Source organism: Ammospiza nelsoni, chromosome 14, assembly GCF_027579445.1.
Source record: "Ammospiza nelsoni isolate bAmmNel1 chromosome 14, bAmmNel1.pri, whole genome shotgun sequence".
In the NCBI taxonomy this organism is placed as follows: Eukaryota; Metazoa; Chordata; class Aves; order Passeriformes; family Passerellidae; genus Ammospiza; species Ammospiza nelsoni.
Window position 1 is genome coordinate 15319387 of NC_080646.1, and position 25266 is coordinate 15344652.

A 25266-nucleotide genomic window follows, 5' to 3' on the forward strand; every position below is an offset into this window, starting at 1 on the left:
CTATGCTGCAGGAGCAAAATCAATGGCCAGCGATTTTGATGTTTAAATTGTGAGTAGACCTCCTGGATAAATGACTGCGTAGTGCAGTTATTGCTTGCAGTCAGTTTTCTAGCAGATGATCTCATGTATCACTTCACAGTTATAGTTGGTGCTTTTTTTTGTGCATAATTTTGGTTTTCATGCTACTGTGTACCTTGAAACAGGTGTAATTTGGGTGTTTGACTCCTCTTTCTGTATTTCTCAAAATACTGTTTTTTCTGTCGTTTTTCCTAGCTGTGTTTTCTCTTAGATTGAAACTCACACAAGAGACAAAACCTTATTTTGCTTCATGAAGGAAAGATGTCAGATTAGCCTGCACATTTGGTCCCTAAGTCCTTAATTCCCTACAGAAAACTAGAGTTTGAGTTTTTCCTTCTGTACTCATTAGGACAGAGTAAGCGGGCCTGAGATGCAGGGTTTTATAGATGCTTTATTAGGGAAAGCCTAAGAAAATTCAAACTCTGCTCTTTACTGCATTTATGTTGTGTTGCTGATGCTTTAAAATCCCCCAGAAGAATCTTAAAATGTTTGTAGGATTGACATATATTTGAAATCTAAACTGATTTTGTTTTGTCAGTATTTTGGATGTCAAAATCCCAGGAGAATTTAACCTTTGTTCACCTATCTAATGTAAATTTGTCTTGAGAAAGGCTATTCAATGGGGTAGGCTCCCCTTCTTGTGAGGGCACTTTAATGCTTCCAGTGAAGTAACAAATAGGCTGTGAATGCTTTCTTCTTGTGCACCAGTCCCTGTGAGCAGCTATTTCCTCTTGCTCAGGAAGCGTTGAGATGAGCTGGAAAGATGTAGGTGGAGTGCAGGCAAGGAACACAGGTTTCTGCAAGCCTTAGTAGTGTATAATAACATAACTTAAAATTCGTGTGTTTTTTTAATTGGACTGTGAGAAGCAGGCCCATTACATAATCTGCTGAAAAATTCAGTAGGAGAGTAATGAAAGATTAGAGAACAATGCTGATCTTGCACATTGTTTATCATGTCTTAATGCAACTTAAGCTGCTGTTGGCAGTGAAGTGCAGAGATGTGCTCAAAGAAGTCAAAAGCACATGTAAGAAAGGGTGTGGAGTTAAAACAAAAATATGCTTGACCTACCAAAGAGGAAAGAATTTTTGTTTCAGAGGAAGTCTTAATTACAGGGTTAAAATCCTGGACCTGTGTGAGCATCCACTACAGCTCAACTATAGAAATATGCACAACACTTTCAGTCTGAGCATGTGCTTAGAGCCCCCCAGGTCACCCTTCCTTTAGGTGCAGGATAAGCAGTGTAGGCACTATATTCATGTGATGTGCCCCTGGGCAGCTGCAGTGCCCATTCTGCCTGGAGCACCCAGTCCCTGTTTCATTGGCTCAACAGCAGGAGGTGTGAGCACCAAACACGGGACAGTGCTGGGGATTCAGCTCAGGCTTTCTGGGTGACTGTACTTCTCTGATGTGGTTTGTCTAGAAATGGAGCGTCTACTGTTGTCACTGCCATTTTTGGAGGCATTCTTCAAAATGAAGTCAACTGCCTAATATGTGGGACTGAATCTAGAAAGTTTGACCCATTCCTAGGTAAGATGCTGCCTCTTGTATTCCAAATACCGTGTGACTTAGAGCAGAAAATTAAATCTGAAGCTTGATATATTTAGATGTCACATGACAAACCCAGCGTGTCAGCCTGAAAAGACCAGGCATTGCTCTGTTCAGCCCTAATTCTGTTTTTAAATCATTGCTTTTCTAGACCTTTCGCTAGATATTCCAAGTCAATTCAGAAATAAACGTACTAAAAACCAAGAGGGTGGACCACTGTGCACGCTACGAGGTAAGAGTGCCTGGCTAATGAAATCATAGCAGGCCCAAGAGGATTTTCTTTCTAATCAGAGCATTTCCAATGTAGTTCACTCCCCCCAGACACTGATCTGTACTGTTGCCTGTGGGTGTTCTCTGGGGCTCTGTCCTCAGACACATCTGCCCATGCCCACAGTGAAGGTGGCTCTTGGGGATTCTGCATTTAAACCACATCAATGCAATCCTGCAGGTTGGGCAGCAGTACTGTTACTGACTTTGGTTTTACAGGATGTTAGTTTTTTACAGATGTGTGAATAGACTTGCTGAAAATCATGAAATATTCAACAAAACCCTGTTGTTGTATCTGTTCATTTTGTATCTAAAGGCAAACAGGTTTTAAAAGTTGACTATTCTATGTTAGAAAATAATTTATCTTTGTTTGAAAGCAGGTTTTTTCTGAATGTTAGATGGAATCTTGTTGGAAGATGGAGATTTTGGGAATGCATGTTTGTTTCTTTCAAACTCTAGCTGCTTTCAGGAATAGGGAAGGTTGCATGTTACAACACTTTATTGTATTAAACATTATACAGTTTATTTGCTGCTCAGATGGATATAACTAGAATGGTTGCAGCAGATGAGCACACCTATATTGCTGTATTTGTTGTATTTCATGTTACAAAATCCACTTGATGTATCTGCTTTTTCTAGATTGTCTTCGCAGTTTTACAGACCTGGAAGAACTTGATGAGACAGAGCTGTACATGTGCCACAAATGCAAAAAGAAACAGAAGTCCACCAAAAAATTCTGGATTCAGAAATTACCAAAGGTTTGTATAAGCATGAGAAATTACAGTGTGACAAAATGTCACAGGAAATTTCAACCAAGACCTCTTCCTCCCCACTGCAGTGTCCAGAATGGAGTTCAGCCCCCTCCTCTAACACACCTTTTATAACTGTCCCCCTGCAGGTGCTATGCTTACACTTGAAACGCTTTCACTGGACAGCATATCTGAGGAACAAGGTTGATACATATGTCGAGTTTCCCTTGCGAGGCCTAGACATGAAATGCTACTTGTTAGAGGTAAGCAGACCTCCTGATGCCTCCTGCAAGAAATTTGTTCCATGGCATATGTCTTTATTACAAATTCCAGGGTGCTACTGATATTTGAAGAGTTTCTGTTTTTTCCTACCACAGCCTGAAAACAGTGGCCCAGAGAGCTGCCTGTATGACCTCGTGGCTGTGGTTGTGCATCACGGCTCAGGGTGAGTACACAGAGCCAGCCTGGCCTCCTGGCACAGACCTCCTCCCCCTCAGGGACATGCAGACAGAATGAAGGGGTTTCTGTCCCGTGGGCATGTATTTTAGCTGAGGGAAATAAGCCATAGTTTATAAGCTGGCAGGGAGCTAAGCTGAATTAATTTCAATAGATAGTCAGGCCTGTGAATGCCCCCGGCAGCCTTTGGGGTTAATGTGTGAGATTAAATGAAAACAGTCTAGTGCCTCTACAAATAAAAAAGCCCTAAACCAAGAGGAGGAGTCAGGGAGCCTTCCAGGAATTAATGTCTCATTCTGAAATTCTTACTACAAACCAGAACAATTTTTTCCTGTTTTTATTCATGTTGGAAGGTACATTTGCCTTTATGTTAAAGAAGTGTATGAGCATGTGTATGGTGAAAGAGATCATCACCATTACCTTTCCTGCCACAGCAGTGAAGGCTCACAGGAACACCCAGGGAAGGCACTGGGCATATTTTGAAGTAAAGTTACTAGAAGTCTTTTAACTTTCCCCAGCCCTGGACAGATCTGTTGAGAGTAACAGTAGAAGGGACAAGACAATGTGTTCGTGTAGAACTTTAAGAAGAATTTGGGCCCCACTGCTCAAAAAGAGAAGCATGTGCTGTGCAGGGCTGTGGGTACCTCCCTGCAGGCAGTCCCTTAGCCCCAGGAGAAGGTGCCTCAGAGAGTGTCCCTGACTGCTGTCCCTGTGCCTGCTCCACAGCGTTGGTTCTGGCCACTACACAGCGTACGCCGCGCACGAGGGCCGCTGGTTCCACTTCAATGACAGTACTGTAACCCTGACTGACGAGGAGACCGTGGGCAAGGCCAAGGCCTACATCCTCTTCTACGTGGAGCGCCAAGCCAAGCCTGGAGCAGAGAAACTTTAATACCTCCTTTGCATTCTTACTTATCAAGTCCACCGGACAAACATTTCCATTTTTCCATAAATACTTGATCCAAGACTTATTAATTTCATTGTGCACTTTGCAATTTCCTCTTGTGGGTTTTTGTTTTGTTGTGTCAATGGTAGCATTTGACTTACTGAACTTGGACACAAACTAACTTTTTTTTTTAGTATACCAGAAAACCTCAGCAGATTTTGATTTGCTGCTTTAGTTGCGATAACTCAATTTTTATATATATAGTTTCATGAAATAGTTATTTGACTTTTTTATATTAATGTTTTCAGTTCTCACTTTCTAAAGGCACATTTACATCAAAAAATCTCTGTCCTCCTTACAAGCAAGATAAATGTGCTTTTGATCATGAAAAGCAATACAACTTCATGCTGTTCAAAGTCCTATGATGTAGATATGACTTAATCTCTTTAAATCAACAAATTGTTTGCACGTACAACTGTTTCCCTCGTGCAAGAGACTTAAACAGTGACCTCTGACCAATCATCCTTTGTCTGCAGAAGAGAGGCAATATAACATCATTAAGTAGACCAGGTAATTGCTGCTATATTGGTGTATTCAGGCTGGTGACTTTCAGGAATCATTTTAAATAAACAGTTGGTTCAATTGTATCAATACTGCAATTTAATTACAGTACTGCTCAGATATGCTGCCTCCTACCCCCTGCAAATTTAAAACAATTATCTTTACCTGTCTAAATTACTTTGCCCTTTATGGTTTTAAACTGAACCTGAATTGCATTTGACATCTCTTGGTTTAGACTGTCATCCTGAAATTGGATCATGAACACTCACATGCTTGAAAACTGGGGAGACTTCCTGGCAGTAGAATCCCAAGTAGAAGCCTGTAGTTCCTAGTGGGAATTGGCCCCAAGGGCTGGGGTTTGTGAGAACAGGCGTAGGTCTGCATGCAGCTCTGCTCCATGGCTACAGTTCACTTGCAAGCAGGAGGAGACAGATGGTGTTGCAGGTGCTTTGCATGAAATTGTTCTATCAGTTCAAGTGAAACTCGAGGAAGGATGCTCAGTCTCTCACAGCAAAGCCCTCACAGGGGAAGTGCTAAGCGTGCTTGTGACTGGAGCAGGCTCAGAGAGCTCCTGTGGCATTTACACACTCACCCAGGGTGGCATTTTTTTCAGTCTCTAGGTGACCACTGGAGTCGTGGTGCAGTTTCTAAGACCCGGCTAGGTAACAGAGAAAGACTACACTAAAAAAACCCAAACTAGTTTTAGCTCTACTGCTGATGGGTGGAAGTCAGCTACTGTGAAGAGAAAGGCAGACAGGAAAACCACTACTGCCAAAGCCAGGAGTCTGACAGAAAACATGACATTTGAGAACTGTTCCCTCAGTCTCTCCTTTCTAGCTGGGTCTCTTGTACCAAGCAAGGAGCTGGATGCTCCTGAAAGCTCAGTAAGAGACGACAGCTGATGGAGAGTCCCACCACCAAACAGCAGCTCTTAGTTAACTAGAAAATAGAGTTGGGAGTCCTGTTTTAGTTGATGCCCCTGAAGGACACAGGCGGGGAGGCTGGAGTGGAGCCCAGAGCAGCCCGGGGCACAGGGAGGGCACAGCAGTGCCTTGCCCTGGGGTCCTGCTGGCTGTTCACAGGCCAGGACAAGGACAAATTGGAGTCAGGCATTTGGTACACGGCCATTCTTGGGAGCTTTGTCACAGCAGCTTAAACCACAAAAGGGAGAAATTGGCTTTATCCAAAGCTGCAGAAATGGTTGAGCATAGCTGATGGGTTTTGAAGTGTGCACACAGGTTAAGACTACAGCGTTATTTGATACAGTGACATATTTATAAGGATGCTGTCTTTTACTTAAGTTGAACAGTAACTAGAATTTGTCATTTCTTTAAGTAGATAGTTTGTCACCTTCCCTTCCTTACAGGCAGGCAGTCTTCCAATCAACGAGAATAGGTTGCTGATACTTAGACAAGCAGAAAACAGAGCAGGTAAAGCACTGTACCACATTCCTGCCATTCCTGCTGCTCACAGGGAGCTGCACAGATGCTGCCTCTAGCTGTGTTTTCTCTGCATGCTGCTTGGACCAGCTTTCTTTAGAATTTACCTTTGAGAATGCCAAGCTTAAAATACATGACTCTCTCTGGGCCAGCAGCAGTTTAACTTACAGTAGTCAGGTGTATGCAGTGTTCTTGCAAAACAGTGATGTAAATGTGCCTTTCTGTATTTTTAGAAATTTAAATTTGTAATCTTCAGCAACATTCACTTCTTTTAATCGACTTCTTCTTGTCAGCAGTTGTTTGGGTCAGAGTTATGCTCTGACTTGAGCATTTTCTCTCAGTCCCACGTGCTGTGTCCCACGCAGCTCCTGGGCAGTGGTGTCTCCAGCTCTGGGGAAACCATGCAATCACAGCAGGCTGTCCTTGCTTGCAGCAGGTGCTGCTCAGGACTCAGCCCTATGCTTTGCTGGAACAAGTACATTGTAAATCCTTTCCTAATTTAATTTTCTCCCATTGCAAACTCAGATGGGCAGTATGAACAGTTTGTTGTGGCAACACAAGTATTTCTCTTCCTGGTGGAGAACTTTGCTTATCCACTGTATTCTATTCAGTGTGGTGTCGAAAAAAAAAGTAACTGAGCACTGAACCAGTAACATAATACTGCACCTGGCCTAGTATTACCTTTTTAACCTAGCTTGTATATCCTGTATTTATCTACTCGCTTGTGGGGGGGAATATCTCTTTCATTTAAGCCAAATGTTTTTTTCTACTTACTGCTCATCATAGTACACACTAGCTGGCAAGAAGTTTTTTTCTTGCTTGAGACTGCTCTGCAAGCAGCAACTGCTCTCTACAGTTCAAAGACTTGCATCTTTTTCACCAAAATGTGTCCAATCAAAGGTTGTCCTTTTGTTACTGATTGTTTAGCCACGTATACAACTGGAGCCAATATTTATGTCAATCAAAACAGCAAAATGTCCAGCTCCTAAATGTCAGTTTAAAAGTTTGAGACAGGAAGGGATAGTGGACTTGTATCAAAAACAGGAGGCCATTTATGATGAATTTACTAAATCAGTGGGAAGTGTAACACATGGTGTTAAATTCCCCCAGCAATGTTTCATTACTGATGTGTCTGTGTCTTACTGATGAGGTAATGGGCACCTTGACAACTGATTCCAACGTGCTTTAGGATATTCTCAAGTACTGTAGTGCCATAGTTGTAATTGTTTACCATTAAAATCTTGTGTGTAATTTTCAGTGAGGATTACTGACTGTGCTCATCTTGTGTGTTTCTGGAGCATTTCCAGGATGAATGTGAATTATATCTCATCACATAGTGTGTTTATGGAAAATGTGCCATTAAAGTGTCTCCTTTCCTTAGAAAATGAAACTCCTTGTCCTTCTACAGGCTTGCAGAACATTGGTGTATGTCCTCTGAACACAAATGGCAGAATACTGTACCTTGCTCTGGGAAAAACAAAATAAAGCAATTGCAGTGTTCCTAACTCTGTAACACCTCTCCCAAATTTAGCACCTAACCCCAAAGAGGACCTGCCATTCCATCTTAAATTCCTTGTCACCCGACTGCTGTTAATTTTTGTGTCAGATTGTGGTGTGTCCCCTCTGTCTGGCAAGAGTCCATCCTCACATCCTTGTAATTCAGCTTTGCTAGACTGTTGATTTGTTGTTAATTTGGGCAGTTTCTTAATTAGTATTTTTTAAAATAGTATTCCTGTATGTATAACTCTGAGAAGTCTCAACTGTTTAAATCTGCTCAAAAACAAAGGTAAGTTCTTGAGATTTGAAAATGCTAATATAACAATGAAGAACACCTGCAGGCACATCTTTTAAGCTGCTGTTTTCAGTAAACTGCATTACCTGGGATGTGAAATCTTGTCCCTTTTGTGGCATTGATCAGAGCTGTTTCTGACAGGGGGAGAGGGAACAGCAATCTCCTTATCATTTCAAAGATAAGATTAAATGACAAAGGATATAAAACCAAGAAGACTGGCAACTGTTAAACACAGCTTACTGTATATAGTAGAAAGTTACTAACTAAAGAATGAAGCAGAAAGAATTGCCATTTCTCTGTGTATGCCGGCTGTGTTCAGACACATTACTCAAGCACTTCCTCAAGCTGTGACTGTTGCAGACTGCAAACAAATTTCAGATCTTGTTTTTCAGAGTTGAATTTTAAACTGCATTCTTGGGGTGTGAAGAAGGAGGTAAAATTGAGTCCCACTCAACCTTGTCCTGTATTAAAACACTCCTAATTAAAATGCCATAAAGTTTCCCAGCTACTATTTGTGTGCAGGCCACTTGAAAAACTCCCCCAGTGCTATTTGCTGTAAGTTTTTATGGATTTCTTGAATGTATTTATTCTCTTGTATTAGCATCAGGCAGAAAGTTACTACGAATACCTTCATCTCAAGTGCTTTTGATTCACAAGCTGGAAAGTTAAAGGGATGCTTACTGCATTTAATTCCAACCTGCCCTTGCTGTAGCTTTATTTTTCTTCTAGGAACAACTTTCTGCTACACTTTCTCCAATTTCTGTACAACAGATACTTTTACCTGGAAAACCACTTTCATATCTCCTTATTCCACCAAAGGGTGGGAAAAATATTTCCAGGTAATGGAACTAAACCTACAAAACCAGAACAGCCAAACTTGTCAAACTCGAGCCAGTAGAAGACATCTATTAAAAGCACAAGCCCACAAGGAACTAAACATAGCCTTGCTGTTGCCATGCATGGCTGCCTCTGTGTCATTGCCTCCCTCCTGCAGAAGGTGGGGACACAGCCAGCTTTGTTTATGGAATCACAGCTCAGCCTCAAATAACTGTGGGCAGGAAACTGTCCCTACCTCTGGGGCCTGTGAACTGAACTGCAGACCATGTGTGTGCTTCAAGGCACCCAGAGACTGCTTCAGCTCCTTCTAAAAAACTTTATGAAAGTTCCATTATCCGTGTAACAGTCCTTGAACATGAACCAAATGTGCAACCTCAGAAAAATCAATGAACTAACAGAGAGCCAAGTGTACTATGCCAAACCAAAGTGGTGCTCAGCCAAATCTCCCAAATGGGAAGCACTGACAGAGATACACCCAGCAGCTGCAGCTACAGCCCCACCCCACTGCAGTAACTCAGCACAAGAACTTTATGCTAAACTCCAGCAGAGTCTACAAAGCAGGGGGGAAAATCCCTTTTAAGGAAGCATTTCACGACAGTCAAGTTGTACATGCCCATTCCATTCCCTTGGACGAAGGAAGCACAAGCTACATACATGGTTCTGTTCCTTTCCCTGTTTTGAGCTTCTGCACCAGTTGCTAGCCAAAAATAAACCCCATTCCACAACCATATATGTGCAACAGCCTCCTGGTGAGTGTGAACCCCCTCCAGCACTGCTGTTACTCCACCCGGCCAAGACACTCTGCCACTGCTGCTGGGCAATGCACATAACCCAGCTCAACCGGGAATGCCTTCTACATCTCTTCTCTTTTCTGGACAAAAACAGTAGGAAAAATCTGGCAAAAACATGTCACAAGTTACTAGAAGTGTTTCAGGATCCTTTACTGTGGTCTTTGTTGAAGTTTCATTCTCCAGTGGAACTAAAGAAGGATAATTTTCTCCTGGGACCTGCTTTAAAACACTTATCCATCTGCTGGTATTCAGAGAGAGTCAAGGTGTGTAACATTGAGGACTGGATGAAAAACAGTTTCCAGAAAGACTTCTGTAAGAGGCATGAGAACACTGTCAGTGATTTTTTACTAGACGTTTGCAACAGGTACGTTCTGTGGGTGTGAGTGTGCAGTAACTGCCTTGAGATGAGTGAAGTCAGAGTTATTTCCAATACTCCATAACCCCTGCCTGAAATGGAGCATGAAGTACATGAGTGCTTTGCCTTTACAACTGTAGTGTAAGTTCATTTTACATAATAGTGTATACTTTCTTTAGATCTCCCTTAAGTCTATGTTTTCCTTCTTTTTTTTCTAAGAATTCATTATTAATATGGGAAAGTGCATTCCTGCCTCTCACACTGCTGCTCAGCTGAACTACACCATTCTGGCAGTGTCTGGGGGGTGCCTGGAGCAGAGCCCAGATTTCAAACACTGAACACACCTCATTACAACCAAGGTCAATTAACATGTTACTAAGTGTCAGCTTTAGTTCAGTCTGAAGTTCTGAAGTTTAAACTCCCAGCTGCTTCTAAACTGCAGTGAGGGAAGAGAAATGGCACCACAGAAAAGCAGCTCTGGGTGCACAGCTTTTCCTTCACAGCTCTGCTGCTGCAAGACAGCTCTGAGGAAGGAGCAGAGCAGTGACAGGAGGAGGCTCACAGGGTAGAGCTACTCCCTCTGTGTGTGGGGAATATCAGGGCTGGCTCGGTCCCAAAGCAGAGCCAAGGGGCTGTGGCAGTGCTTCCCTGACATGGTGCACCTGTGCCACAGCCCTCAGCTTTGAAACGACAACTGAAAAAATTATGGGATAGTGACAGGAGAGAGCCAGCAGCAGCGCAATCTCAAAACAAGGACTGAAAAACAGCTTCAAAACAAATTAAATTGCAAGTGCCAGATTTCAGAAGTAAATGTTCTAGAACAATTAGATAAAAATCTGAATTAAGGAGGAATCAGCATACCTGTGCCTAGAAAGGATAATACAAGGTCCTATCTATTTTTACTGCAACCCATTGAAAGCATTTCCAGTCAAAATTCCTAGCACTGTGTACAAAGAAAAATGCAAACTGAATATCCAGCTTTTCTTCCTGAGTTTAAAGTAGTTTTATTCTGTTCAAGCCTTTCTTGACTGCTGCCAACTTCTTCTTCCAACTGCACCTAACAGAAAGGAGTTTAAAAAAATTCTGTCCAGAGGCCTCACAAGAGCAACACTGACACAGACCTGTGTGTGATGCTCTGTTCAGCTCGGTGGATGTTGAATTGCTGCTGCCTGCAGAGGGGGCTGAGCCAGGAGCAGACATGGCACATGATTGCAGGCTGCTGCACAGAGCCTGCTCAGCACAGCAGCTGCTCCTGCACAGCACCCACACCCCACTGGGGACAGGCCTTCCCTCTACTTCCCCAGGCCTACTCAAGCAGCAAGAAAAAGCTTTTTTCATTTGCTGCATCATTGTTTATAACAACAGAATTACCAGTTTCAGTGACTCAAAGGAAAGTTTAAGAGCTGAGTGGGGTTTGAACATCGAACACTTTTTAGGAAGCAGCTGGCTTCAGGAAATCCAAGGAGATAAAACATATCTGCAATTCCTAAAACTTAAGAGTGGGAGTGCCTTACTTGCTCATGCTTAGCATGTCTGCACAGCAGTCTCTTCTCTCAGTTGTCCTCCACTTCATCCTGAAATTAATCTCCACTCTGCTGGGTCTCCTCTGTCTGTGCCTGGAGAAGCACAGCACCATCCAACTCCTTAAGAAAAAATGATGGAGCCACAGCTTAAACAGGCCTCCAACATGCCACTGTGCCAGCTGAGCTAGAGATGTTGCTACCAACAGAAAAAGCAAAGTAAGCTTTGCCTTAAGTTGAACATAAGGATCTACATGTACACTCACCTATTTGTGCCTCCTTGCCCCTCCTGATGAAGAGGAGGCATTTTTTCAGCCTTCATATTTATTCTTGATGTTATTTGCTTCTGCAAGCTCTATGATTTATTTCTCCCATCTCACCTGTCACCATCCTGCTTTCAGATGTCCAAATCTGCTGTCTCTGACCCTCTCTGGATGTGGCCATGTTACAGATGACTGCATTTTGCAGCTTCTCAAGAACTGCCCGAACCTGAAGAGCCTCAAGCTGGAGAACTGTGTGCAGATCACTGACCACACCCTGGAGGCAGTGACCCTCCACGGAGCATCGCTGCGAACGCTCCATGTGGATTTCTGCCGCAATGTAACACAGGCTGGACTAGAGAGAGTCAGGGAGAAGTGTCCTTCAGTGATGCTGAGAGCAGACAGAAGTGCTAACATGATCCCAGACAGCAAGCCAGGAAAAAAGCTGATGCTTGAAAAAGCATCAAGAAAATTGGTTCAGCTTTAAGGTGTGGGTATTTTACCTCACTGAGGTAGCAATGAACTGTTGCTACTTCCACAGGTTCTGGTCAAGTCCAAACAAACTGTTGTTTTGTAAAGGGAAAAGACATGCATCTCCTCCTGGATGGGCTTTAGGAAATAACTGTTTGCTCTCTGTTGTTCCTTGAAACTGGGAAACCCTGCATTGCTGTCACAAAATGCCAGATCTGCTGAAAACTGCAGTTCTGGTACCTTCGTGCTGCAGATGACCTCACTCAGAAGAGGGAAGCAGCAGTGTGTTTACTGAGGCCAAATAATTTGATAGAGTTCAATCAATTTGATGAACTTTTAAGACAGTTTAACAGTAGTTTGACACAGTGCAGTAAGTTTGACAGCAAGGTTCACTGACTGCATGGAAGAAACACAGAGTGAACTGAGGCAGAATGAGTCACACAGGGACCTGAGAACACAATATTAAGGAAGAGCCTCCCTCTGGGTCACGAGGCTCAAACTGGACCCTACACTTTCAAAACTCCTTATGTAATGGCAATAAAGCCACCACAGAGAGAGCCTGAGTCACTGGAGGATTTTCACAAATTTTAGGACAAGAGTGATATACAAACTTCTGTTAAAGGGTATTACCTGACAGTCATTCCATCCACCAAGGAGGATAACCACTCCCTGAAACATCTTTCTAGCAAAAGCAGAGTACTGACCACCAGCACTTCCTTGGTGATTAACAGTGGCAGCTAATTTACCAGGCTTTTTTACTTAATGAGAGAAGCATGGATTCAAGGCACACAAAACACAGTTTGATCCTCTGCATGATGTACTTACATAAAAAAAGATGCACCAAGTTATTTTTTAAAGCTGACTTTAAAGGAAGTGCAATCTGAAGAAGTGCTAATTCAGAGAACTAACCCACAAGAGAAGACAGTGACTAATAGCCTGTCTTTTAATGCTAAATAAGGAACACAGTACAGACCAGCTGTATATAAATACCCATTTCTCACTGCAAAGTCCAGAACCAGAAGCTATTTTCATCCCAAAGCACAAGGCTGTCCCCTTCCTGCACACTGCTCTGCTACCTGGAAGTGAAACTTTTTTTTACATAATTTTGATGCTGTGCCACCATCTACAAAATTTGACACCAAAGAGGCCTTTACAGCTCTCAACATAACTGAATATACTTACTTTGCCTTCTGATCCTGGTTAACTGATCCACAGATATACTTGGTATTCTCTAATCTGGCTGAGGTCAGAGCATTACAGCAACTTAGTCAAACAACACTGCAATTCTAGCGAAATACTTGATCAGTATGAGCATCTGTAAGAAACACTCACCCAGAAAACCAATGAGGAAATGAAATTACTCCACCTTCGTTACTTAGAGATATTTAACAGCATGACTGTAAAAGTGGTATTTCATTAACTCCTTCCTAAAGTTCACGTAGGGCCCTTATGCACCACAAGGTAAGGAAGAAAACTGGAAGTGCAGACAAGGAGACACAGCAATCCTCACCCAGCACTGACAGCTATGAAAGGACATTGCTGAGCTGAACAAATTTACTGTGATGTGGAAATTGGGAAGCTGACACAACTTGTACCTTGGATACACTACAACAGCTCCACACACTGCTGACAAGCCAAAACAAGGCATGAACTTGTAGAGTCACTGCAGCAAGCAAAGGCCTCCTCATGCCACCAGCTCTCCCAGCACTCTGTGGTGAAAGACATCTCTGTAGTTGTAACAGGAACAGATTTGCAAGTAGCTACAAGATATGAAAGCACATTTGCATCTGTTTACATATTAAGCCTTTTTGCCAGTTTTCTACCAGGATGTGGTGGGGGGTGGGGGGGGAGGAGGGGCAGGGTACTTTGTGGGGTTTGTGGTTTGTTTGGTTTTTTAATTTTCTTTTACAAGCTAAAAAGGGTCTTCAAACACTCTCCACTTGATTTCTTTCCCTATTTGTTTAACAATGCTCTAACTTATTACTTGGTTCTTCCCCTCCTTGAATGGGGATATTTGTTCATGACATGGTAAAATCTGAACACTACTGTATTGATACATTTTTTTCAGCATCAATAATGAATTTTCTTACTTCACAATCCAATCTGAAAATAGAGTATAGAAAATGACAACATTTTACTTAGGGTATTATGGAAGGATGGAAACATGTCTACGGTTTTCTTTAGTTCCAAGGCATTAAAGTTCCATCAAGCACAAACCTTTAATCAACATCCCCTGTGATTTTATTGTAAACTGCCTCCAAAAAGATCTTCATTACCCAGAAAGCTAACAGCACAGTCCACATAAAACTGCCATTTTTAGGCACAGTTCTATTATTTCCTGTGCTGATTGAAACAGGCTGACAAATCAGTGCCACTAAGACACATCCATGAAGTGTAGAATGCAATAATACAGGACTTAGTATAGCTGTTTCCCCACTTATTTAAATACTGTATTTTTTACCTATTAAACCTACACGTTTAGGCCAAGATGTGACTATACATCCTCACAACACAGTGATGGGACACCAATATCTCAGCCCAATTTGGAACCTAACAGACAATAAGGCAGGAAACCAAGTCTGCATGATTTCAGAGCTGTGAGACCCTCCCTCCCCCAGCTCCTTATCCCCCTCAAATATTTCACTCTGCAGTGGTCTTTGATCACAGCTAGGCTTTTGCCTTTTCCAAGAGCCCACATACAGCCCTGAGAGAACTTCACCAGATAAAACCCAGATATGCAAATTTTCACAGCTTACCAAGCCCTCCCTCTGCGCAGTGCCAGCTGGCAGCAATACAGCAGCTCAGTCTTGGACAGCCAGGAAATTTCCCAATCAATCCTTGTTAATGTACAACAGACACATGAGAGAAAGTAACAGGAATTTCTACCCTACACTCCACACTCAGATGGACCAGTCTTGCCCCAGGTGAGAATGACACTAATAATAATTTTCACCAGCCCTCAGTTCCCACAGCATCTTCCCAAGGAGTTGGGGGAGGAAGAAATGGAGCATAGGGGGAATGGGAGCAGAGCAGCTGTGACTCACCTAGGGACAGCTTCTCCCCTTCTCCCTCCCCAGGTACATCCTGCTTTGAACACCAAGCAGTGTTTGTAGCTTGACATCAGTGATGTCTTTCACAGTGACAACGGGCAATTACCAATTGTCCAGCACTTCCCTAAGGCACAGAGGAGATATCTCCTTGTGCAGTACTGCTGTCCTAACCAAACAGGAACATCCATCACTGTGTCAGTCAAACCATGCTGATCACAATAGCTACAGCTGAGACAAAATGAGACCAAAGGCAGAACTAAAAATGTGAATAAAACCCACAACCTTGACTACTACCCTGTCCCTTCTATTTTAATTTTTGTGTACTCTGAGCAGGAATCAACTACATCAATGTGTCCATTAAAAATATTGCTATTTTGCTCAAAATATTTAAAGTTTTCTGAATCAGGGTGGCAGCATGCTGTTATTGTCAACAAGTACTACGGAGGAGCAAAATGTTTAAACAAAAAACAAGAAGGAAGCAAGCCCAGCATGAACTTGTATTGCAGCACGAGGAATGAACAGCAGTGCACCCAAGCAGCCAGGGCCTCAGGCCAGGAGAAGGCAGAGCATGGGGCTACACAGCACAGTCCAGCAGGCTAAACATTTTAAGAGGCTTCAAATGTCACACCCTGTCTCAACACTGTAAGATTGTAATTTCCTGAGACAAAATATAAAAGTATGAAGCCTGAGTAAGCCAACCACAGTTCACAAATGCATACAAGCAACCGAGTCTTGAATTTGCTTTATTTTTCTCTGCAGAAAGAACCCTGCACAGGCAATTCAAATTGAAACAAAATAAATATGTGAATATTCATGTAAAACTGTTCTGGCTAATGAACAATTATACACAATGTACAACTCTTCATGTTCACTGGGAGGGCTTACAAATGTACTATTCCCAACAAAAATGCACCAAAATGTCTCCATGCAAACTTATCAAAAGTGACCGAAAAAGGAGAAAAAACTTACCAATCATAGTTTTTTGTTTTGTTTTTTCTTTTTTACAATCACAAAAAAATAAAAACATCTAATTTTTTGTTACATTTAGAGTAACTAAAGTGTGGCCACCATCTATTAAGATCTGGTTTTATGCTCCTAAAACATCTATGGTTACTGTAAAATTATGTCAACGATGAATTGGACTTAGGGCACTATTTGTAGTAAAAGGAAGATGATTTTGTTCACAGAATGTTAATAATCTGTGTCTGAGCCCTCTGCATTGTCCACATTCCGGGAGAGCATGTAATTGTCCATGTCTATAGACCTGCAATTATTGATTGCATAGCGCAAACGCTCTGCCATGATTACTTGACTGGAGTAGGGTGGGAGCCTCAGTTGAAAGAAACAAGTCTGTGAGGTAGGCAAGCTGTCGTAAGGCTGTGGAAACGGATAAAAGGTGGGACACTGGTAAGTTGTGAATCAAGTTAAAAATGCAACAATATCCACATTTCATTGCTCCTTGCCTCTACCATTCTCACATTCTATCTCAAATTCCTTTTAAGAAGCAGACTTACCTCCCTTGTTTACAGCATTTGTTCCACCCTTAAGTATGTCCAAAACCACTGTAGCACCTACTCTGCAAGTAACACAACCCACTACTGAATTCAGCCTTTTGAAAAGTTGATCACACTGCTGTTTAGAAGCCCACTGCTAAATACCAAACAATGTTCAAATTACATACCCTAGCGTGCCTTAGCATTAGGCAATCTGAGAGACACCCAACCAAATATGACCAAAAAACCCCTGTTAGCTGAGATTTTTGTCAAGTTTTTGTTCATGTTGTTCACAGAGAATGCGCTTTCACTGCACAAAACCCCAATGAATGCATCCTGTATGTAAAACTATACACTGTAAACTCATTGCAGTGGTTTTAAAACATTAAGAGTTCACTAGTGGTATGTTGCTACTTACACAAAATTAAAAACAGAAAGAAAATTACTAAATGAAAAGAGATTGGAACAGTTAAAGTAGACAAAGGTTTGTTTCTTGTCTTTATGTCCAATCACCAGTTCCACCAATTAAATTAAGATGCAATTCATGCAGCCTGTGTCCTACACAACCAAAATGTCTGAGTTTATTAACTTAGACCATATCCCAATTCCATACTTTTTCTGTAAATTTACAGTTATGGAAATTATCTCCTAGTGCCAAAGCACAGACTACATTTGAGAGGAAACAGTAATAATAATGATAATAATAATAATAATAGAAACACCAGTGTCTTACCCTATCAACCTTCATTATTTGGAATCGCTGAGAGATATCAGCTGTGTTGGCTGGCAGTCGAGATCTTCCTGACACAAACCTCATGAAAAGGACTCTCTCCTCATTTGAAAATTCTTCCAGGGTGTGCCAGAACCACTGCACCAGCTGATGCTGCTCATCAACTTCTCTGTATCGCACAACCTTCTTCAGAACCTCAACTGATATTTCTGGCATTCCACAGACCATCTGCTCCAACTGCTTGGCAGTCAGAAGTGAAAGCAAAGGAACGGGAACAATCCAAGACATTCCTTCCCTGACAGCAGCCACCTAATGGCCAAAAACGGGAGAGACATTTGAAGTGCAACTGTGGGATCTCTGCCACTTCCTGGACTATCCAAACACAAAAGTAATTTCAGCTGAGAAATGGCATTGAGAGACAGAATTACCAATGTCTTCTAAACAGAGCCTCCCACACACACAGCCCCTGCAAGGGCTGTATTGTTTCTCAAAATTCTAGAGAATATTACAGATATTTTTAATTGTAATTGCACATTAAAGAACGTGTTCTGATCCAACAGTGAACTATTTAAAAAAATTACAACAACAAATAATGATGGCTAAACCAAGCAACTGTGTAAATAGATAAAAGACTTTGTTCCAATTCAGATGTATGATGAGAATGCTGTACTTGTTCTGCAAGACTTGGGATTTGGTACCTCTGATGAGGAAGATGTTTTCTAAGGCAGATGGTATCACACAGGTATCTTTACCTTATAATTAGAATGCTGCTCTCACAAATTACAAAATACACTATGCAATAGGTAATCAGCACTTCCCAAAACATACTGCGAAATATTTGCAGGATTTGTGTCATAACAAAAGATAAATAGTTTCAAGCTAAACAAAGGTTTGTCAATAGTATTTACTTTAGCAATGTGTTGTTCACATGTCCACTTAGAGTACCCAGCATGCAAAACTGCAGGTTTTTTTCTCAAGAGGGGTTACTCAAATGGAAGACCAGCTCTGATTTCTAACACTCTTTTGCCAACTGAGTAATTATTCAGAAAAAACAAGACTAAAATTTAAAAAAGGGCCAAAACAGTTTGTGGGGAAGAAAAAATACAGAGAACCAAAAAGATGCAGAAAGCCAAACTTTTCTTATCACTGAATAAGCTGTAATGGAAATAGGCACAAATTACCCCCTGTTCCCACTAACAACAGGGGGAAGTCACAATGAGGTTCTTACCTGTCGATCCATTTCATGGAGTCTGTACTCAATTGCCCTCTCCACATACTCTTTCCTGTTTGAAAAGGTAAGTGGGATACTGTTCCCTCCAGGGATTATGGGAACCATTTTACCATCAGCACTCTGGCCAACAAAAGAATCTAAAGGAATCATCTGTTATGCAAAACAGAAAAAGCATCAGTCACCCCAGTGATTCAAACACAGCATTTTACTACAAGTCATCTAGAACTATAGTAAGATCACAGACCACTCTAAATGCACAAGTGCTTGTGCACTTAGAATGGAGACTAAAATTATAGAAATACTGATGTGAAGGTCAATCTAATATAGTAACTGCTTTCAGAATAAATCTAAAAGTGCTGTCTTTCTTATCTTACCTCATGGAAATTTTCTTCAGTAATCCCACTGTCTTCAATGTGAAGAATGCTGTTGAGGGTCTGCACATAGAGCAGATCTACCTCCTCCAAATCCTCCAAGATGAGTGGGATACAACAAAGTTGCTTCCAGACCATTGGAGCCAAATGAAGATCTAATGGCTTTTTTGTACGAATAGCTACACCCATGAGAATGCCCAAGAACTTAAACTGCATCAGATGCTCATCTAAACATGCTGAAGGGTTAAAGAGAAATCTGAAAGGACAAAGAAGCAGTGAAAAGAGTGTTATTTCTATGCTACCTTATTAGAAGTAAAAGGGAAAAGACTTCTAAGCACAGCACAGTAACTGCCAGTGCACTTATCAGCAATTGTCCAAATAAACTTTTCCAAATAAGATTATTGTTATCTTTAGCTGTTAAAACATTGGACCCTGAGGGAGGCAGAACTCCTGAGCACAAAGCCTGGCATCTTGATGCTACTCTGAATTCTGCCATCAGCAATCCAGCAAGTCCACGTTAAAGCCATGCCCTGGTTCAAAATGAAGAGACAACATACCCTGATGGCAAAAAATACACTAGAGACAATCATGAAGTCTCATAATTTGGTATAAAGAAGTCGATGAAAGATTTAGATTTTAACCCACTACCATCTGCAATAAAAGCAAGTCCTGTACAACTCACCTATCCCTATTGTAGCCTACTTCAGCTGTAGCATTTGGGGAAGGAATAAGCAGGTCTACTATTCCAGTTTCCAGTTCCTTAAAAATCAACAACAAAAAAGCCTTCTTAGAAAGAGGGAAAGCAAACTTAAGACAGAAGTATTAAGACATTTTAGCATTACAAGACAGAATATTTCACTACGGTGATGATTACTCCTTACAAATTCATATGAAACACTGAGAGAAGGTAAACATGGTAGGATGATTTTAAGTAGTAAAGACATGTTTATTTCATGACCTGTCTTTATGTCAGGCTAAAATATTTTTTTCCCTGGGACTGCACTGTGATACATTCCTGTTACACATTCCCAAAATATTCACAGACGTACCTGACACATTTCTGTAATGGTGTCATCAAACACTCCACCTGCATCATCAGCTCCTTCTCCAACCAGCTTCACTTTCCAGGCACGGGAGGGTAAGCGAAGGTCTGATGCATTCAGCTTTACCACTTGCCTTGCTATCTGGACAAAAATGGGCTTGCACTTCCGACCCCTTTGGGGGAGAGACACACAGCCAAAAATGTAACTCACAATCACGGAAAGGCTCTGAGTCACTGGATCAACAAAGCTGTCCAGAGAGAACTCAGAACTCCAGAACAGAGGGCAATGTATGAACCTCAGCATGCACACAAGGTGTAAGCCAAGGCCTGTGAGAGCAGCACTGACCTGGTGGAGATCCTTTTCACAGTGATCTGGGGCCCGTAGTTCTTGCCCTGCACCATGGTTTTGCCTATGGAGCGCACCATGGGCAGCGTGTACACCCGCGGAGCCAGCAAGGGCCGGAGCTGTCCCTGCACGATCCCCCACGTTCCAGCATTGTAATGAGATGTACTGTTCTGCAATGAAGCACCCATGAGAATAAATGTATCAATAAAGGACGTCATTCCATTCTTAACTGAATAACAGGGCTTCAGTGTTTCAGGACACAGATCAGCACTTTTTGGTTTTAGTTTTGAGGCTTGTAAGCTTTTGGAAACCAGAGCATATCACTTGCCAGTGATAGCATAAGTGAAAAAGTAAAGCAATACCTTCAATGCTTTATTATGGAATTATTTATTTTTAATTTTTTTTTGCAAAGAAATTACAGAGCCTATTACTAAGGTCCATCTAGATCTGGTCAGAAACTCTCTAGCAGAACAACAAAGCCAAGTCAGTTTTTTCCAGTGGAATTTTACCTGGTTATTGGGACTGAGGTTCAGTAATCTCCATGAAGAGTACATGAGGTCAGAGAAATGGTAGAGCAGTCTCAGCCTTGCTCTCACTGTATGAATGCTCACTTCTTTCAGTGCCCCATACTGGGGTGGAATGGCATCAGGTAAACCAAGCTGCAAAGGCACTGAAACACCTGCCACAGAAAGAGAAACCAAACACTTGTTTGAGAAAGAGAAGGTGTATTATTTTGGCTTGGATTAAGCTGATTTTCCTCTCAGTAGCTTCTAAGGTGCTCAACTGCCTACTGGAGTGAAACCACAACAGAAGCCAAACTGAGAGTAAGATAATTTGTATATTAAACAAAACAAGGTACGGATATAAAAAAACCCAATTTTGTCCTAAATATTCAGAAATTCTTGTCACACTCACAGCCCAGGAGACACCAGGACTACAGAAAAGGCCAGACCAAAGCCCAGCTGCTCACCTGGAGCACGAGGGGGGACGGGCGGAGCTGTCCAGGCTGCGCTGTGGCAGCGGCCGGCCGAGATCTGCCGCACGTTCTTGCCCTGCAGCACCGTCACCAGCGTGGGCTCCCGCACGTGGTTGGTGTGGCCCAGCCCCAGCTGCCAAAAGGCAACAATCAACAACTGATAGTATTGCTACAACTCTCCAAGCAAGAATTCAGAGAAGATGATAAAGAAATCATATTTGTTTACAGCATATATTGTGATAAAAAGTATCTGCCATCTATATATATTCACCTTTTATCTTTGACAAAATACTGCATCTGCACCCAACAAGGGTAATAGATCCAAGTGTCAGAGACCTGAAAACAGCTGGAGACTTCTCAAAAAAATCTTTCCCAGACTGAGGATCTGATCCACGCTGCTAAGTCCTGTATTTCAGTCTCTCATACATAGACAGCAAAGCTCCTACATCTCCCCTGTGCTATTTAAACAGCATTTTTGTTCTAGAATGTAAATCCTGGTTTACAAAAACACAGTTGTTTTTTTTTTAGTAAATGTAAACATTTACTGAAGCTGTTGTGACTTTTTGCCGAGTTTCACATCATATCCTAATTTCATATTCTGTGAGTTAAAAATTTCATATCAAAAAAGTGTATTTTTTCCCCACTTCATATAAAACCAGTATTTTGAACCACAAGAAAAATCATATAAACAGCTTTCAGAATGAATTTCTCTACATTTTTACACTATTTTTTCTCTTCCAAAAATACAAAGTATCATATTAAAAAAACCACTATTAAAAGTAATTTAAAATAGACACCTCAAATAAGTTCCTCAAAAATTATTCCAAACACCTTGCTCAACAAGGCTTCTCAAAAACTCAATCTTAGAACACCACAGGATGAAGTTTGCCCCAAACTTCATGAAATACCAGTAACTAATACATCCAGAGACTCTTTCTAAAATTTTTAGCCTGCAGTAGAAAAATATGAGTAACGTATGTGGTAAAGGAGGAGAATTTCTCATTTACCACGTTTTTTCTGACTTCAAAAAAATCATTCCTTTGAAGAGGTTCATTTATATTTTCATTATGGAAAGTATCTATAGAGCTCAAAAATATGATTGACATCAACCATAAATATTTTAATGTTGAAAAGATGACAGCTTAAGAATTCGGAGAAAATCTGCAAGCTTGAATTAGAGTAATTTAGGTAGCATGTTTGGAGTGCTTTCCCAAACTGGTACATGAAAGAGCAGAGAGAGTAAACAAGAATAGAAATCGCCTAAAACATGATCGTGCTGACGGGTGAAGGAGGGAAAGAAAACCAAAGGAAAGCCATGCCAAGCACAGCTGTGAAGGGCAGCAAGAGGCTCCCAGAGGTCAGGAGCAGGGAACAGGATGTACCTGGCCTTCGGAGTTGCTTCCCCAGGCGTAGACGTCCCCCGTGGAGGACAGGGCCAGCGTGTGCTCGGCGCCCACGGCGATGTCCTCGATGAACACCCCGGCCAGCAGTGGTACCTGCTGCGGCCGGTTGTGGTTGCGGGCGCGGCCCTCGGGCAGCCCGATCAGGCGATCTGCAAGGGCAAGCACCAGGCTCCAGGAGCAAGCAGCACTCTGGGGAATTTCGTTACAGCACAAGCAGGGGAGGGACAGACAGCAGATCCGTACAGCCCTGGGGCTGGGACATGAGGGGAACCCTTTAGGGACAGAGTGTGGGAGTTCCCTGCAAACTAGTGCTGCCTACAGTGCTCGTTTACACTTTATCCATGGTCAGTCAGAAACAAGACCAAATTCTACTAAACCAAGGCCTCTAGATCTAAATGCATGGGTTTATAACAAACATGAATTAACTGACTTCAGAAGTTTATGCATGTTTCATTTAGTGCACGTGGAAATCCTCCTGCCCAGACTGTTAAACGTGTGAAGTATGTGCGCTTCATTAGACAACACAAACTTTGAAGTAAACCAATAGTTTTGGATGTGTGAAATTCAATGAAGTTCTAGGAAAACGCTCTTCAAAAAGTAAATTAGCAAAATGAAAGGCGTTCTGAGATCAAACTGGACAAAGCTACAAATCTGGATTTCAGATGTACATTAAAATTGCATTGTTCAAGTTTCAAAATTTACATTAGGGCAACATGTTTCTAAAAAGTAGCATTAGGTCAATCTTAGAAACGTGTCTTAATATTCTTCCTTTTCACCTGCAATTTACACAGTTCCATGTTTATTTCTAAACATGGAAATGTCAAAAGAGCAGTTTGTCTTACCTTGGCCAAAAGTATACACGTGACCATCTTTTGTCAGTGCAACCGAGAACTGAGTTCCACAGGCAACTTTTTTTATTCCAATTCCACAAAGAATATCCACTTTCTACAGGGTAAAGTAAAAGGAAAACAAGCTATAGTATTACAGGGCTATAAACAGAAAGCAAACAAAAATTCAATCTGTAACTCCTGCTTCCAAAAAAAATTTTTTTATTCCCACTGTGCAGCACAGTGGGAATAATTATATTGTAATAATATTGTAGGACTATTTTAATTAACACTTAGAAATTAGTACAGGAAACAGAAACATTTTTTTTTCAATGGAATGAACACCTTATTCTATGTACGATGATTCAAAAATATCTCTTTTTCCTGGAAGTGAGGGGGAGTGGCATGGGAAGAAGTAGATGGGTGTGGAAACAACCTTCTCCCCAGTTTCCAAAGGAAATCTCTCTTTTCTAAGATAACCCTCAGATTTTGACTATTTATACTGCTACTGGGTCACAGTTGCTATGTTGTACACAAAATTCTGGAGAGTATCAGGCTCAGCATAATGTATCATCAGAAATACTTGTGCCAGATTGTGTAACAACAGCATGGAATTAATAACATCTGCAAATCACACTCTCAACGCTGCGCAATATCTTTAAGAGCACTGAAAGTTTATGCAAAGAATCATTTCCTTGGGAATCTAACCTGTGGTGAGGACTTGGCAGTAGAATTTCCCAAACCAAGTTTACCATAATCTCCATCTCCAAAAGCCCAAACCATTGAGCCGTCTGTTGACACGGCCACAGTGTGATTGAGGCCACAGGCAACCTGGGTGAGAGATATAATGTTATTACCACTGCTTTTCCTGATTACTAACTCAAACATACCAGCAACTCTTAAGAAGAAAAACTGTGTTTTAAAAATGAACTATCCTTGTAAAACCACTAAAACCTCCACTGCTTATTAGAGCGTCCTAAAGACCCTTAGGACTGAAAAAATACAGCAGTGTTTTATCATCATTTGCTTTATCTCAGCTCATAGAACCAAAGGATGGTACTATGGCAAACACGTTCCCTGCTTAAAAATATATTAAAATATCTCATTAATTCATGTGTAAAAATGCCCAAATCTTGAAATGTTAAAAAGATAGGCAGTTTTGCACAAAGATGATCAAAAGACTCAGGAAAGTAAGTATTTAAAAAATCATGCATACTCAAATTCTGCCATCATAATCAAAATAAAAGCCATGGTTAAAAACCACAATTGAACACTTAAATATGTTAAAAACACAAGCTTTAAACTAATATACAATGCTAATATTAGATAAACCATGCCTGGCCAATCTGGTAACCTTCCAGCGCAGTCACTCTTTCTGGAAGTTTCTTATTTGAAGTATTTCCAAGCCCCAACCGACCATAATCACCATTTCCAAAGGTAAAAAGTTTGCCATCTGCTGTCACCACAGCTGAGTGCTTGAAGCCACATGACATCTAGAAGTAAAATAAGCATTATTTTTACACTCATTTTATACTTGGAAGTTTATATTGACTATTACATGTACATATGTAATACCTTTATTGACCCTAAACAATATTCCTTTTAAAAGAGCTAAAATACAGACATTTTAGTACTAATGATTTCTCCAGCAACTCATCTCTTAACTCTCTTCAGTGGCAATGTTATGGAGGGGGACTGGAGGATATTTGCATGAAGAATTTGCTGTGTGATAATCCTATTTTTTTGTAAAGAAACCTCCAGTCAAAAGCAAATATGTGCATTGTTAGTA

At 41.4% G+C, this 25266-nt stretch overlaps 3 protein-coding genes across 5 annotated transcripts in view; 2 read left to right on the forward strand and 1 right to left on the reverse strand.

Annotated features, from left to right (window-relative positions):
* Nucleotides 1-7487, forward strand: part of USP3 (ubiquitin specific peptidase 3) — a 38778-nt gene extending 31291 nt beyond the window's left edge. For both annotated transcript variants that reach the window (XM_059481944.1, XM_059481946.1), the window contains exons 10-15: nucleotides 1500-1606; nucleotides 1776-1856; nucleotides 2531-2649; nucleotides 2790-2903; nucleotides 3018-3085; nucleotides 3823-7487. In XM_059481944.1, coding sequence (XP_059337927.1) covers nucleotides 1500-1606; nucleotides 1776-1856; nucleotides 2531-2649; nucleotides 2790-2903; nucleotides 3018-3085; nucleotides 3823-3988 — 655 coding nt within the window. In that variant the 3' untranslated portion in view covers nucleotides 3989-7487. The remainder of the gene's footprint in view (nucleotides 1-1499; nucleotides 1607-1775; nucleotides 1857-2530; nucleotides 2650-2789; nucleotides 2904-3017; nucleotides 3086-3822) is intronic.
* A 1418-nt stretch (nucleotides 7488-8905) lies between these two features.
* FBXL22 (F-box and leucine rich repeat protein 22) lies at nucleotides 8906-14231 on the forward strand. Its single transcript, XM_059482498.1, has 2 exons — nucleotides 8906-9766; nucleotides 11679-14231. The coding sequence occupies exons 1-2, from the start codon at nucleotides 9432-9434 to the stop codon at nucleotides 12022-12024; spliced, it is 681 nt and encodes a 226-aa protein (XP_059338481.1). The 5' UTR covers nucleotides 8906-9431; the 3' UTR covers nucleotides 12025-14231.
* A 1543-nt stretch (nucleotides 14232-15774) lies between these two features.
* Nucleotides 15775-25266, reverse strand: part of HERC1 (HECT and RLD domain containing E3 ubiquitin protein ligase family member 1) — a 99254-nt gene continuing 89762 nt past the window's right edge. For both annotated transcript variants that reach the window (XM_059482496.1, XM_059482497.1), the window contains exons 66-78: nucleotides 24815-24970; nucleotides 24186-24308; nucleotides 23493-23595; nucleotides 22630-22799; nucleotides 21242-21380; nucleotides 20781-20950; nucleotides 20272-20441; nucleotides 19933-20098; nucleotides 19566-19642; nucleotides 18887-19139; nucleotides 18510-18662; nucleotides 17285-17590; nucleotides 15775-16435 (exon numbers count right to left, since the gene is read on the reverse strand). In XM_059482496.1, coding sequence (XP_059338479.1) covers nucleotides 16250-16435; nucleotides 17285-17590; nucleotides 18510-18662; nucleotides 18887-19139; nucleotides 19566-19642; nucleotides 19933-20098; nucleotides 20272-20441; nucleotides 20781-20950; nucleotides 21242-21380; nucleotides 22630-22799; nucleotides 23493-23595; nucleotides 24186-24308; nucleotides 24815-24970 — 2172 coding nt within the window. In that variant the 3' untranslated portion in view covers nucleotides 15775-16249. The remainder of the gene's footprint in view (nucleotides 16436-17284; nucleotides 17591-18509; nucleotides 18663-18886; nucleotides 19140-19565; nucleotides 19643-19932; nucleotides 20099-20271; nucleotides 20442-20780; nucleotides 20951-21241; nucleotides 21381-22629; nucleotides 22800-23492; nucleotides 23596-24185; nucleotides 24309-24814; nucleotides 24971-25266) is intronic.